Genomic DNA, 16,003 nt, shown 5'->3' with positions numbered 1-16,003 from the left:
GGGGGGGGTCACAACGTACTGAGGGAAGAACTAACACATGTCTGGTTTTGGGCTTTTCATTTGATTTGCGGAGAAGATTGAAATGATTATAATAAAAAAAAAAAAAACATTCAAATCATTCAAATGAGTAGTTAACAGTGGTTTCTTCCAAAAATGTTCCTATCACACATGACATCACATCTTTTTTTTTTTGTTTTTTTGTTTTTTTGTTTTTTGGAAGTGCATAGATAAACTAGTGGACATCATGTGACCAACCTTTAATGTTAGTAAGCTGAAAAAAAAAACAAAAAAACAAACAAAACAACTGTGGTTCTTCATCTATGCCAGTGAACTCGACCATGACGTGGATTCTGCCTCCGGAGCAGCTCGGGCTCCCCTCGGGCGTCAAACTCAAACTCCAAACCTGCTCCTGAGTCTTTTTCTGACCCACCACAAGTCTGTAGCGCTGTAAGTAGGCCAGAGGAATCATGTGACTCTCAGAAACAAACTTACAGATATGAAAATGCTAAGCCTGCATATGATCACTGCATGGGAGAACGAATGACCGACTTTACCCCAATTAGACTTCACAACAGTTAGTTGCCATGATATAGATACTCTTTGTAATATATGAGAAGTTGTCTACAGATGAACAGAGGTCGCGTGGGTAGGAGCCCTGATTCAGAACAAGTTTTTTTTTTTTTTTTTCAAACCTGAAATAAGATGAAGTTAATCAAGAAGTGTGAGGTGAGATTTACTGTACAGGATATTAACAGTACACACTGTAGTTTTGTACAGGAAGTCAGGAGCTTAAACCTAGTGTTACCCTCTTTGAACAATTCACACAAAACCACTACCAAGTGGCGTACCCTGAACTCTCAAACAAAGTTGTGCTTCACCCGAACCTGCTTCGCCTCTGATGATAAAGTTTCTTTCTCAGGGCCAGCAGGTTATTTCCAATATGCAATAAAACGGCCCGCCCACCAGGGTCAGAATGAGAACAGCAGTTCATAAACCGAGGCTGCAGGAAGCTGCGAGCCGGGGGCTTCATCAGCGAGGGCTCGTTACATTAGCAGGAGAGCGAGCTCTTCCTCAGCAGTAATGAGCGAATGAAATCTGGGTCACGTCAATACACATCCGGGCTCCGCCGCCATCACCGAGTCCCGCTGTCTCCTGATCAAAGAGCACTGAGACTGTGTGTTCAAATCATACTTTGGTTCAAGTAAGAAAAGAAAAATCAATATTCATCAACTTTTTTTTTTTTTATCTGACACCTTGCGCTAATTAGCAAGTCTTCGAAGCTCCAATGAAGGGGCCGAAATTACTGCAGATGCGATTCTTTTTCCTGAAGTGTCTGTCGGGTAAAAGTAGGATGTGATGTTCAGCTCTAAATAGGAGAATGTGTTGTTTGGGATTGTGTGTGTGTGTGTGTGTGTGTGTGTATGTATGTGTGTGTGACTTAATGTTTTGTAAATCTATGGCTCGCTGTTCGGGGTGTGCATGTGTGTATATGTGCATGTGTTTGTTGTTTTGTGTAGTAAAGGGGAGGGGGGTTTCGGGGGGAGATCAGTTCACACTATCACCATCACACTTTCAATCATATAACACATGATCACATGTTACAGTAAATATCAGGGACATATTTAGTTGGAGGGGGGGGGGTCTGATATCTATGTTCGGGGGCCAGAGGCTTTCCTGCCCACCCCCTCTACTCCCTGACATCACCACAGCCCATATAATAGATATGTATATATATTTATATACAGAAAAAGAATACATACTTATTGGACACCCTAGACATTAAAGTACATTCAAAGAACTGAACCAACATTCTTGTTTAAACACGTTTACAGTGACTCTCCTGATATAAAGAATTAAGGTTTCGCTTCCACCAAATTAAAACTTTTTTTTCCTCTTTAAAAGTTTTCAGTGCTGCAAAAAAACGAACAAAAGAAACACACAAATAAATATTTTCAGAATACATTGACAAAAAAAATTGACATATTTCAGCCCTCGTTCCTTGTTACCGTTGGATGGGCACTACTGTATTTCTATAATGTTTTATCTAGCGACATAGTCTATATGCCTCAGGCTTGTGTTTTGGTTATGCACCTGCTGATGTAGTACAATGGGATTATTCGATTATAATTCAATTTGTTACATGGACGTTGATGAGTTATTCTCGGCAGGTGGAAACGTGCATCCTTGGTAGTTGTACGCACCTTATCATCACGTGGGTCTGATAGTTAGTCCGTTGGTGCAGAGTGACACAAAGGCTTGGGCTCGGAGTCTGGCAGGTGAGTAAAGTCGGCGACTTCTGCGCCATTTTTCTCTAACTAGTCCTCAGTCATTGACCTCTGCTGGGGCGTGGAGAGGGGCAGACCGGGGAGGCTCGGCTTTATACCGTCTCACCGTCCCGCCGTGGCTCAACCCCCCCGCTCCCCAACGCTGTAAACCAGTGACGCTGCCCATTGGGGAGGGCGGGGATGCCCAATGGTGCTGCCAGGAGGAAGTGACATCACGACAGTATCCACAGGGGACGCTGCTAACAGTAGGCGCTGCTGGCCAGTGACACCGCAACAAGGAGGAAGGAGCGACATCACTGGCCCGAAAAAAGGAAGGAAGGAAGGAAGTAAGGAAAGGTGGTCGGGGAGGTTGGAAGGAAGAAGGCGGAGCAGTGAGACCAGGAGGCTGACCTTTGACTCCACCCACAGGAAGTACAGTGTAGAAAGTGCTTCTGCCTGGATGCCGAGCTCTCCCTGCCACCTTTCTGTTTATGTTTTTGTTTACACGATCTCGGCGACAGATCAGTGTGCCATAGAGAGAGGAGGGGGGGCTCCTCCCTCCTCCTTCCTGCATACCACAGAATCAGCATCAAGGGCCAACTGTTCATCTCCCTTACCAAAAAACATAAAAACAGATTTGTACATATATACTGCTTTATACACACTTTTTACCATTGTAAATCACAAAAGTATAGAAAAATAAAATGTTTTATAATAACGGGACACTTTTCTTTCTCTCTCTGTCTTTTTCTTCCCGGCAAAAAGGTGGTCCCTGGTGGAAACTGGCTCACTCCGTCTGTCAAGTTTGTGGCTGGTTTGACACCGCTGCCGCGGCACCACTTTGTACGCCTCCCGTCTTCCCTCGCCAGCCTCAGTAGAGGGACTCCTTCTCGTCGTCTTCTTGTGTTATTTTCTTAAAGCTAGTTCTCCTCTCTTCGTTGTTTTCATCTGTGATGTCCATCAATACTGAGTACAGCTCTTCCTTTTGTATTTACTGGAAACAGGGGAGAAAAGTGGGGAGACTGGTAAATATGCAGAATGTTATGTTTCTGATAGGCATACATAATGAGAGGTGCTGTGAGAAGTCAGTGTGGAGCAGCTCGGTGCAACTTTATTTCTCTCTAAACAAGTTTTTAGGAGCGAGGATCTTGTCACAGAAAATATAGGCTAGGAAGTAGTTCTTTGAGAAACCAATACAAGTAAACATATGGGATAATGTATGGAATAAACAACACACTTTCTTTGAAGTCCTGCAGCCGCAACATTTTCTCCGTCTATGCAATGTACACTGTTAGAATGAGGAAAAGTTTACAATGTCGGGTTGAAACACATCGACGCAGTCAAAACAGCCGAAAGGAAACAACGTTTAAAACTCAACTGCAAAAAAAAAAAAAAAAAAAAGTTTGGGAGCAGAGAGACAACAGCTTCATTCACTTCTCATCCCGCTCTTGTAATGTGGCTTAAAAGAAGCGGGAGCAGAGGCCTTCCGCCTGCCAAAACTAGTGCTACTACTCTCCCCAGAATAAAGATCAGAGTGTGCTGTAATCATACAAGTGGAGATCGGCAGTTTGGCAGTGCAAAGTGAAAAGTCTCAGTGTAATGTGGCTGGATGGAAGTAGAGGAAGAGGAGGGTGGGGGTGCGTGCGGGTCGTCGGCAGGCAAGGCAAGGCAGATGTCCCAGGACCCCCGTCATGACAGATGCTTGCTAATTCGGAGTGATCTTCCGCGGCTCCACGGAGCTTCTGACAAATAAATAAATAAATAAATGAAAGAAGACGAGGCTTTAATTTTGAAATGGCTTTGTAGTGCATTATCCCGCCCCCCCCCCCAACTTCTAATCCAGAGAGAGAAACACTCAACCAAGTGGCATGCTCAATCAGCGTCTCCGTGTATCTATCTCTTCTCATGGAGGAACTGGCCTGAGCTTCACCACCTCCCTCTATCTATCCTGTGCCTCAGATTTACTGAGCGCTCGCTGGGGACCCGCCATACAAAAATATCCACATGCAGTCTTAAAGCTCAGCAGGGAGGGAGCACAATAGCGCTGGAGCTACATATAGTCCTCTCTGACAGGCAGCCCGGGAACGGGAAGGGCTGCCGACACAAATATATTAATCACCCACAGATATGAAGGAATCAGGAGAGGGTGAGTTCAGGTGTTAAGAGCCTGTACTTCTTTCACTCACAGTTTGTTAAAACAAGTCTATCTTTAGAAAGGAAAACTTGAGCCTATTAAAGGATCAGTTCACCCAGATTACAAAAAAAAAAAAAAGCAAACTCTGTTAGACCTAGTAGCATCGAGCGGTGCAGATAAGTTGTTGGGTTTATTAGCCCAGGCCACACCAGTACAACGGAGGTGACTGTAACACCTTGTCTTTCCGTATGTGATATGTAGAGAGAGAGGAAACCAATGCAACTTTGGCCCGAAAGTAAGATAACAGCCATTGCGTTTTCACTTCTTCGTGTCAGCCACTTTCAGTTCCGACCTCTATCAGGCGACGTCTCCATCCCGCCAGTTTCAATTTAAGGTTTCCAGGAGCAGCTCAGTAACATACACAGTCAGGTTGAGCGTCACTAATCATGTGGCCATTTCTTTCTCCATCGTTATTTTTTCGTGGATGCTAACAGCAAGCTATTTGGTGTCTCCATTCTTAATCCCACCAACAAAGCTCTGATGATTGATTCTCCAGCCAGAGGAACGAGCACAAGACCAGATCTACGTCAACTGCTGAAAAACAACGTAGATACAGAAACATAAAAGCTGAGAAAACAAAAGAAACATCTCCAACACTCAAAATGGAACGTATGTTTTCTTCATTTGTCAATGTCATTAATGAGGTGGCTTTGCGTTGAGCTCTCATCCACCATAGAAAAAGTCCTATTTAACAGCTATCTGCGTGGCCAGACGCTGGTGGAGGTGAGGAAATGTTTTTAAAGAAACAAACAAAACATATACATTGAGGAAAAAGAAAATCAAAATGCAGATTTTGATGGAAATTAACCCTGAAGTTGACAACAACATCCATGTGTGAAGGCAGACATAATCTTCTTATAACTGCTTTATTCTGACACTCAAAACAATCAGAGATTACTTATGTCACATACTGACAACAAAAATAATTCATGAATAAAGAAAGAAAGATCATAATCATATACTTTTACCTATGAAATGAATCCAAAAGAAAATTACTTTACACCTTTCAGACAATATATTCTCATTATAGAAATTACATACAATTCAAGAACAAGTTCAGCTGAATTGAAAATACACAGATAACCCCACTTCATATAGGAATACATATAAAACAGTTACTCAGAGAATTGCGATATAGTGTGTGTGTGTGTGTATATACATTTAAATGTATTTACAAGTACGTAACTTTTTTGCTTGGTTCTTTTTTGTACAAATCTTTTAGGTGGATTAATAAATGCACCTGCCAGCTTATCAGGGCTTCGTGAATACTTGTAGTAAATATAAATGATGGATAAAGAGTATTTTCTGTTGATATGTAAACGTATCTCAATACTACTATTAATAAGTACGAACAGATTTTTGGATCAAATAGAGGTCTGGTTGCATATTAAGCTGGTTATGGAATACAACAAAAGCAAAGGAAACCAAAAAATATCAAAGTGTCTGTTCTATAAATTCACATTTAAATTACTTTTGACTTACTGTAAGCATAATAAAACGGCTCAGACCTCTACAATACTGACTACCAGAGTTATTTACACGTTATGTCTTTAACATTTAAGCCTTGATAAGCTGACACTGACACAGTTAAACAATGCTAATTTCGAACTTTTTCTGTAAACTGTAGACAAACCCGTGCAGACTGATAGGAGCATTTCCGGATGACCTTACTCAAACTCGTCCCTGTAATAACATGACAGTAGAGAAGTGTCATAGTGATGATGAGTCTGTTATGTATCCTCATGATGAACTATTTCTTGGGAAAATGCGCCATGTGCATGTACAAATATGTCTTCATTTTGTTTTTTTTTTGTTTGTTTTTTCTTTAATGTTCACATGCATCTGGAAGCACAAGAAAACTGCAGATGGTTGTTTTTCTGAAGAAACTTTAGGAGGTTAATGAGGAGGACAGAAATAATACTGGCTTTAAGTTTGCCCCATTGGTCAGCCTGCCCAGCCAAAGAGTCTGTGACTCCCCAGCAGATCACGTTGTGTTGTTGTCATCACATGTGCTAATGCTTTAATGTAAGGTGTAATTCACATCACCCAAACACTGATGGCAACGTTACAGGATTGAAGAACAAGTCGACTGGAACGCTATGAGTCACATGTCATTGGGATAAACCATTAGAGAGCTCATGTTGGACTTGATTCACGTTGTGAACCGAAATCTAAATTTGAATAATTTATGTCTAAACTATCAACGCAACAAGTTGCCACTGAGTTTACCATTTAAAGACGCCAAGCAGCACTCTTAATCAACACAATGCAGGAACATTTTATTTCGTTGTTTTATTTTTTATTTCTTTGCACATTAATTAATATTCTGTACTTTGAATAATGATTTGATTATGATTATGTGGATATACTCGAGGTTTCACCTCATAAACACTCATCTTTGATATCCCTTAAAAATATGATATATTTTTAGATGAACATTACATGCTGTTATTATTAATTATTAATTCAAGAATGCAAAAATAAAAATTAATATTAGTTTTCCACCATCTGATATTAAAATGAGAAATTCACATTAGTTGATGAATGCTCGACAGATAAGCCACACTGTCAATTTTCTATTGATTGATTAATCAGCTGATTAATACATCAGTTCTGCGGTAAATTCTACCGTCAGGTTTGAGACTGTAGTTCACTGTGATGTTGTTTTTTTGTCTTCATTACGTTGCAAGACATCGCACCAATTTTGACTTTGTTTTTTGACAGACTTTATATTTTTTGAATAGTCTCAACACACCTGTCCTATCCCTCATCATGTTCACTTCACATGTTCTGCTCAGATGACGGTTAAGGAGACCAAATGGGTAAAAGTAGTTCTTCATTACTTGAAATGGGGAAACGATGGAACATGTTCAGGGTGTCTGTATTGACTGATATCTGAGGTCAGAGTTCAACTATCCTGATGTTATTGCAGGGACGTAGAGTGAAGTCACGTTAAACTGTTAGCGTACTGCAAACTACAGTATGTTAGCAAACTTCATTCGCTTCCTCTTTCTCTCTTACGCACACAAACACACATTCTAATGCATATATATATGTAAATAGCACATAGGCACACACATTCAGATCGGAAAACAAAAACAAAAGAAAAAAATGTATGTCATTCCAGTCTAGTTTACTAATAGTGGTCACTAACTGAACACCCACACATGTACTCTGCTGCAGAGTTTGTATGAGAAACTCCTACAAATGCACAAACCACTTCTCCCAATTTGAAAATGGTAAAAATAATATTCAAAGTTTCTTTCGACTCATATAAAAACCCCAAACGGTGTGTACGTACTAGCATATAAAAGGAAGAACAATGTTTCTTTACCCACATAAAGATTTTCTTTGACTCATGAGATAATGGGTTAATTAATTCTCTTTTTTGATATACAACATTACTCTATAGCATTTTAACATCTTGACTGAACATAACTAGCTGTATATGATACTTTTATAAATATGTTACATCTCAGAAAGGATTGAAAAAAAACAACAACAACAAAAAGAAGGAGAAGAAAGAAAAAAAGAAATAATAAAGTGCAACAAACAGATTTTTCTTTTGAGACCACAAACACTTTTGTGAGTACATATAAATTAAATATTATTGGCAATAGCTTTGAGTTGTATTTCCATAGCTGCACTGAAATCTTGAGAGCGAACTGTAGCTACACAGAGAGTTTCTTTTCAATCCAGCTCACGTAGCACAAAGTTGTAATAGAAGCCAATGCAGCGACTGTATGTGGACTAAGAGGCGAGCACTGCTGCACTCTACACACATTTACACTGTGTCCCCTAACTCCTGGCTGCTTTTATACACTATCTTATTGTACTCATGTGTGTATACAGTGTAAAATGTGTTTGACAGTATATGTCTACACACATGTATATACTGTGTATATATATATATATATATATAATACAGTAGCTGTAATAAAGAACAACAGTACAGTCTTATTTTATCATCCTCTCTTGGGGTCTCTGCTTAAACAAAAATCAAAAATCAGCTCTTCTACAAAGCTGTGTTGCAAAGAGGACAAACCTGCTGGTTGTGTTAGAAATGAAACTATCCTGCCTGCTGAGAAGTGAATAGCATTGTATTCTAGTTTGTGAGTTTCAGTTTAGCTTATCCTGAGGTAAAACATTTTGTGCAATGCTTAAAAAAGAGACCAGTGACTGAAGTAGCAGAACAGCCCTCTGTCAGGTTCACCCACCTCAGTGCTGTGTCATTACTGGGTGTGTGTGTGTGCGTGTGTGTGTGTGTGTGTGTGTATATGTGTGTGTGTCGATGTGGGGAATGTCGGGGACAGTTTATCTGCCATGGTGTATTAGTGAGGATATGCAACGTATCTTCTGCAAATTAAGTTAATATGCAACTATTTTGCATTTACCCATCATGTTTTGGGGAAACATGCTGACTGACCGGAGAAATAAAAACCCACACATAATGTAAAGCAGTCAAGTTCAGCACTGTAACTCATGACTGAATATTTTCATGGATAATTGTTTTCTTTTTTATGACTAATCGTATAATGAAATCACAGATAATAGTGATTAGAAACGTTCAAATAATATTTACAGTGATGCAGAACTGTGAAAAGCTGGAACAAGTAACTTTTGGCCATTTTCCCTAAAGGTCCCACTTTGTGTAAACGTAGATGTGACGTGCTGTTTGATTATAAAGCAGGTCTAGGCTCTTTATTAATACTGTGAAAGTATCAGAAACTGAGCCTTAAAATGAGCCGTTAGGACTTCTGTAACTTTGTGATGTCACAGCAAAGCAGTCACAGCTCTCAGCCACGCCCCAAACCCCCATCCATCTGGACTGACCATCCAACCTTGCAGGATTTGGTTTCTCTGAGTGTTTAACTGAAATCTGCTCTATTTCTAGTGGATCACTCAGAAAACTGTCAGCCAATCAGAAGAGAAGCTCAGAGCCTCCTCTTTTCTGATTGGCTCACTGACCTGTTGTAACTAGAGCTCCATAGAGAAATATATCTTCTTATGGATCAACACTTCAAATAAAACACAGGAGAAGAGGACAATATGGGACCTTTAATGTTTGACTTAAATGATTAGTTGATTATAAAACCCCTAAGTTTTTTAACTAATTCCACTTATCCAGTAAAACAGTTTTGTAATAAATTTTATTCACAGGCTACTGAGTCTCCACTGACATTTGAATTTGTTGCTGCATTTTACTGGTTTTGGGGTGTGGACAAAAAATGTAAAACACCGTCCAATACATATTCTAATGAAGCCGCCCAATACAACTTCAGCTGCAAAATTCATCTTTTTTTAGGGGGGGGGGGGGTACTTCCATGAAATGTAGACCGTAACCCAGCCAGCATTAATGTTCCTCTCAAAACATAAGGACCGATGCAGAGTAGTTGCATATAAACATATAAGAATGTGCAGGAGACTGGGCCAGAGTATGAGCATTGTGAGTCCAAGACAGAGATCTGACCTTTGTGACCCTTTACTCTGCATGCTGTCATACCACATAGTACAGCTTGTAAGACTCCACTGCAAGTGCACAACAGTAGGACACTCCACTTTAAAGAAAAAATAAAAGCAATCAGAGCAGTGCTGTCCTTGAACAAAGAATTACCAAGGCATGTTAGTCAGCGTTTGAACCGACTTCTTTATCTCTGCGTGTCAAATGGAAGATGGAGGTTAGAAAGCTAACCTCGGGTGGAGTCGACCTGATCAGACCTGGTATGTTTCCTGTTTGTTTGTTGTGTGTATATGTTATAAGAAATGCCCCGGTATATTCTTAGTCAGATGACAGCGGCTGCATACACACACCTCTGAGCATGCATCATGCGTGCTGCAGTAGGCTCACATTGGTTATGGTGACACAGCACCCATATACAGCAATCAAGATAATGCACATGTGCATAAAACTTTCCAAAAGAAAAACCAAAAGCACAAAATGAATACAAAACAAGAGCAGACCAATGATGACATCAAAAAGGTTGTTGTAGAAATATCGGCTTGAGAGGGTGTCAGGGGAGGGGCTCAGCATGGGGACCTGGAAGCTTTTAGTTTGATTTAGCTCCCCACCAAGGACTGCTTGTTTTGTGTTTGTCTCTTTTTTTTTTTTTTTTTAGATTGTTTTTTTGTTTGTTTGTTTGTTTGTTTGTTGGGGTAATGTCTCTGTCTTTTCTCGCTTTTTTTCTTTCTTTTAGTAGGGAGTGAAGCGACTGTACCCTCCTCTGTATAGGCTAGCCTGCAACATCAAAGATGAAAAAGTACCAATCAGTATTCAAGTGACAGCTTTAGTCGGTTTCTCCTTCTCCACAAATTTCCTTCCTTTTTCCCAAGCAAGTTATTTATAGAAATTTGAATACTAGAACGGTTTTTTCGTAATCATGAGAGCGGATTGATAGTTTGACATATTTAAGCCAAAAATTGATTGCATACACTGTGGGTGTGTGTTAGGAACAGGGTCATCAGGAGGTAAAGGTGGATTTGGAGCTTAACTGCTGCAGTTGATGGCGTTGTTGTACAATATTTTTTAATATAGTAGCATAGCAAGAAAAAGAGTACTTTCTTTAAAAAAAAAAAAAAAACTCAGAGGAACACGGGGCCTGGGCTTATGTATTTTCTTGAATTTAATACATAAGTAACAAATTGGAAAATACTGTGCTTTGTGCTTTTTCACTTGAGGAAATCCATTCCTTTTCAGGCTGTAACAATATCAGAGATCCAACCAAAGCAGAATAAGTTCAGAGAGGTTTAATCACAGCTCCTTTTCAAGTCTAGCAGAGGTGTCTGCACCTTTCTGGAGGGGCAAACCACCACAGGATATTAGCCCTTAGATTTAGCACCATGCTCAAGATATCTAGGGCAGCCCCACACATAAAGCATGCACGTGGGCCTATGCATGCACACCTGCACATGCACGCACGCACGCACGCACACACACAGGGTCACTCCTCTCATCTTTCAGTGAATTACGAATTCAGACAAACTCCAAAGGCTACTGAATGTCTTCAAAGGCTAATTTAGCCTAATTTTGAGGAGCCCTCTCGCTTGCACAAAACTTTCATCCATACGAGATGCTTCTATATACTGGAAGTGAGTAAAGAAAATTTCCAACCTCAACCTCAGAGGAACTAATTATTGTATAACTTGTAAATGCAAAAATGACTCCACTCTGCTGGAGAACCATTAATCAAATATGATAAAAGAATTAGGAACCAAACTGGTCTTTTCTCTTTAGCTCACAAGTTTATTTGATGTTGGCCTCAGCACAGCTCGTCTCCCAGTAGCCTCGCCATTTGGTTGGCACCACAGGAACACACACACACACACACACACACACACACACACACACACACACACACACACACACACACCCACCCTCTCGAGTCTGTGTTAGCTCCCTCAGCTCCCAACACACACAACATTAGCTCTGATATTTTTAGGGGGCCAAATCCTGTTTTCTACTTTCATCAAGAGGACGATTAAAGTGTCAGAGAAATGGAAGGAAATTTGGAGGGAAAAGAAGAAAGAATAAAAAAAACATTCAAGCACATTTTTTAATTAAGTAAATGAAGAGGAAAAAGAAATGTCTTAATTAATGAAAGCTTTTAGCTAGCAGCTGCACCGGGGAACTGTACGCTTTTTTAAAAAAACATTTTTTTTTTATGTTGTTGAAAAATCGCATGCATGCCGGAATGGTAAATTTCAGTCATTTCTCAAGCAGAGAGCACGCCTCCGATCTAGCTTGTGGGCAGGAGGGGAGGGCGAGACAACTCCCTCCCTCCGTCTCGCTCTCTCTTTTATGTCCCACGGCACACTGCTGCATGCGTTTGATGGTCCTTAATCTCTAGGTTTGGTCTGCGAGCTCGGTCCCATCCCCTCATCATCATAAAACAAAAACCAAAGAGAAACTCTCTCTGTCTCAAAAAAAAAAGATGTTCTTTTATTTATCACCACATTTCATCTTTGATGTTACAGTAGCTGCAAAAGCTAGCTAAAAACAGACATTAACAATTCAACTTCATCCCTTCAAGTTTGGTTTGGCTGAATGGGAAGAAAATAAAGATGATCCAACTCACTCAGTGGCGAGTTGAGTGATGGAGAATGAACGGAAAGCTTGGAAATGTCGTTGTTATGTAAGATGCAAAGTTTGGGTTAAAAAATGGAAAAAAAAGCAAAAAAAAAAAAAACACTGCAGTGATCACTCATTCTCATTTCAGGAGGAACTTGTGTCAAATCAATATTGCATGAGGTGAGCTTGCGTGGCATAACAGTAGTTTGTTGCATTAAATGTCTGACAAATTTCCACATGCCGGGGTTTTAAAGTACTGCTCAGCTCCACTAGGGTGTGCCAGATAGCATGACAAAAAAAACCCCAAAATTAATTAATGAATAAAGACACAAATAAAAACCAGCGAGCGCTGCGGTCTCTGGTCTTTATTTTGGAGTGTGAGTTTGTGTGTGTGTGTGTGTGTGTGTGTGTGTGTGTGTGCTAGCTCGTGTCGTGATGTTTCAGAGAGGGTGCAGACAGAAAGAAAGAGGCGGCGGTCTCATAGACTTACCATAGTCCCCACACTGTATGTGGCAGCAGGGCCAATCGTGTGGTGGTAGGGGTCTGCTGTTGCATAGACTCTGCCATAGCTGCACAACGGGAGGCACAGAGAACACGGTCATTGATCTATCATTGACGAGGAGAGCAGAACATTTATGCATGCTTGTTTAATGCTCAACCCCTCAAGTCGACTCTTTCAAGTCTCTAACACAATCAGTTATTTCCCTCCCCGGCCTCCTGGGCTTCCTACATTATACAAGGTGGTTCAAAAGGGGGGAGTTCAAAGGTTGGTGAATTATACTTGTCTTTTCTTTGTCATCTTGATTAGGAGGATGGAATGGGTAATGAGCACAGAGAGAGAGAGGGAGACGGGAAAGAAAGAAAAAAAAAAACGCAGAGGAGGAAACACAGTTGGTGCTGGAGGGCTTGGTCTCTCACCCTGTTCTTGTTTACCCAGGCTGCACACTGGGCTCACACCCCTGTCTTTTCATTGTTACTGGTTTGGAACTAATCCTTCCAATTTCCTTCTGAGACAGGACAAGATGTGTCTGCCTTATTTATTTATTTATTCGACTTCACATATTCCTCTATTTACTTTCCTTTTTTTTTTTTTTTTCCTCAATGCTCGCTTGCAAATGAGGGTCTGCACGGAGCAGATAAGGCACACCCAGCCAAGGACTGAGGGCACCAAATCAACCAGGAATAAAAAAGTGGAGAGAGGAAGAAATTCTCCTAAAGGAGACAACAAGACATACAGCGTTCATGCCTTTCGCATGAGCTACATTGAGTTATATAAGATCTAAATATGGCTCGGCCCATTTAAGTCCGGCAGCACCCAAGGTCAGTGAACAGGACGTGAAATCAGAAAGGCTGTCTCGGCTCCTTGGGGAGGAGGCCGGTGCCATGAGATGGTCAGGGGAAGTCTCCGTGGTCCTCTTATCTTCAGTGAGCACCGAACCCCACAGTCCCTCTAAGGCTAATATATCTACAAAATGACTCTCACCAGAGTGGCACTGCTGACGACCGGCAGGTCAAACCACCCTGTGCAATGTCACAGAGCCTCAACAGAGCTGATTGGAAGCCGGCAGGGTCTGTACAATGTGACTGGTTATACACAAGGTCTCTTTGATACATCAGACTCACTGGTGTGAACTCTGTTTAGTTACTTAAAGGGCTTTGGTAATACAGCCTGTGAGCACTGTGGGCTTTTCAGATAATAAATGTTTCATATTTTACAGGGGTTTCACACGCCTTCCACAATCCTGGTGACCTCTTTTTATGATTGGCTGACTGCTCCACGGTTAAATCTGATAAAGTATTGCCGAGACAATACCGACAAACCCCTATTGATCCAATGGGCATGACCGCTTATTCAAAAGGAAACAAACAGACAAAGCAAAACAAACAACTTGGGGGCGAATTACATTAAATCTCAGGGAAAAGTATAGGCAGGAAAAACAGGAATTAAATCACTCCAAGAGGGAGAAAAAAAAAGGAAAAAAAAAAAAACTGCTGTCCAATTTCTGCTCTTGCCGAGCACGGCTGCTCATAATTCGAGCTGCGGCGAGGCCTGATAAATCTTACATTATCGATATGATCTTCAGGCTCTCAGGCAGGGTGTACGTTATCACAAGTGACATGCTCAATCCTTCCCAGATTAGATTCCCAAACCAGCCCACATCCCGGCTGACAACGGCTTTCAGGGGCCCGAAATGAATCAGCGACGCCTCCTCAAACAGAGCACACCTGAACCAGAGTGACATCACTCAGAAGTGATAGAGTTCTTGCCGGTCCATCTCTCCCCCCCCCAGCCCCCCCACCCCTCTCTCTCTCTCTCTGCCTACCTCGCTTCCACAGACCTGAGGCCATTCATAAATACTGCAGTGATATACCCACTCTCCCATCACAAGCAGAGAGTCACGACATATATCACTGCTTTTCTCATTGAGTCCAACAAGGTTAGTCTTTTTTTTTTTTTTTGTGTGTGTGTTCTTTAGCTCCAAGCTAAAAAGAATGCAGCAGTTTGCCTAATAGATAAGATATCTCAGGAAGAAAAAACCCCAAGAAACCAAAAATATCCTATATTGAATATTATAAAATGCTGGTGAAGCAGTCGCCCATTCATCACGTACAGTCTCCATCTGTGTTTGGCCTGCAGATGTCCTGCTTTTTGTTGGGAAAACACTGTAATTATTTAAAGCAAAAATCCATTCTTTGCTCCTCCTGCGCTTTTAGATATTAATCTGTGACGTTCACTGACTTCACCTCATCTGTTTCTACCTCTTCATCTATTCGACAGCCGGCGGAATCAACTTGTTGCCTTAAATAAAAAGCTCACGTTAACGCGGCTACAGTAGCTTGTCGAACACAATCTAGACGTGTCCGTCATTTTACCCTGAAGCCTCACGTTGCGTTTCTTATTCTTTCTCTCTGCATTCTCTTTTCCACGGGTTCCTCCATGTTCTCTTGAGCACTTATGCAAAACAGTAGCTTAAGAAAACGGCTCTCGCTTGTGATGATTTGATTTAAAAAATGTTCCGTTGCTTTGGAGCTGTGACCGAAATCCTGGTGTGAGAAAGTTTTCCAGGGCGGACTTTAAGACAGCTGTGGTTACGTTACGATTCAAATATTGATTTCTGATATAATTAATGAGCAATAAAATCAGTGTGACAGTCGAAGCATGCAACACTTTGTGTATACATTCAGTCGTCTGCGTGCGACACTGACATTAGTTTCAGTTTGTGAGTGCAGAAAAGTGGATGAGAGGGATTCTCACCTGTCACTGTAAGCAGCGGTGGTGGTGGGCTGGGCAAATCTGTATGCTGCATAGCCACCCTGTAAAAAAAAAAAAAAAAAATAGCGGTGTTAATCAATGATTTGGCCGACATCGAGCTTCAAATTGCCTCAGTAGTTAAATCTCACTGCACAGTATTTTGGTGATCAGCCCACATTCCCCAACTGCAAGCTCCCTGCCAGACACCAGAGGGTGCTGTTTGATAT

The 16,003-nt window shown here is 41.1% G+C and overlaps 1 protein-coding gene across 5 annotated transcripts in view; it reads right to left on the bottom strand.

Annotated features, from left to right (window-relative positions):
• Positions 1-720: 720 nt before the first annotated feature.
• Positions 721-16,003, bottom strand: part of LOC111656659 (RNA binding protein fox-1 homolog 3-like) — a 332,987-nt gene continuing 317,704 nt past the window's right edge. For 4 of the 5 annotated variants that reach the window (XM_087174562.1, XM_087174564.1, XM_023408456.2 and 1 more), the window contains 3 exons: positions 15,780-15,838; positions 13,014-13,092; positions 5,306-10,693 (listed from right to left, as the gene is read on the bottom strand). In XM_087174562.1, the coding sequence (XP_087030688.1) occupies positions 10,649-10,693; positions 13,014-13,092; positions 15,780-15,838 (183 nt within the window). In that variant the 3' untranslated portion in view covers positions 5,306-10,648. Of the gene's footprint in view, positions 3,259-5,305; positions 10,694-13,013; positions 13,093-15,779; positions 15,839-16,003 lie in introns of those variants that run through there. The other variant, XM_087174563.1, reaches the window with a different exon arrangement.

The sequence above is a fragment of the Seriola lalandi genome, unplaced genomic scaffold (assembly GCF_002814215.2).
Source record: "Seriola lalandi dorsalis isolate HSWRI2012SDOR001 ecotype SW California unplaced genomic scaffold, Sedor1 jcf7180002054362, whole genome shotgun sequence".
Classification (NCBI taxonomy): Eukaryota; Metazoa; Chordata; class Actinopteri; order Carangiformes; family Carangidae; genus Seriola; species Seriola lalandi.
Note: the sequence above shows the minus strand (reverse complement) of the source record. Positions and strands in the feature narration are given on the sequence as shown.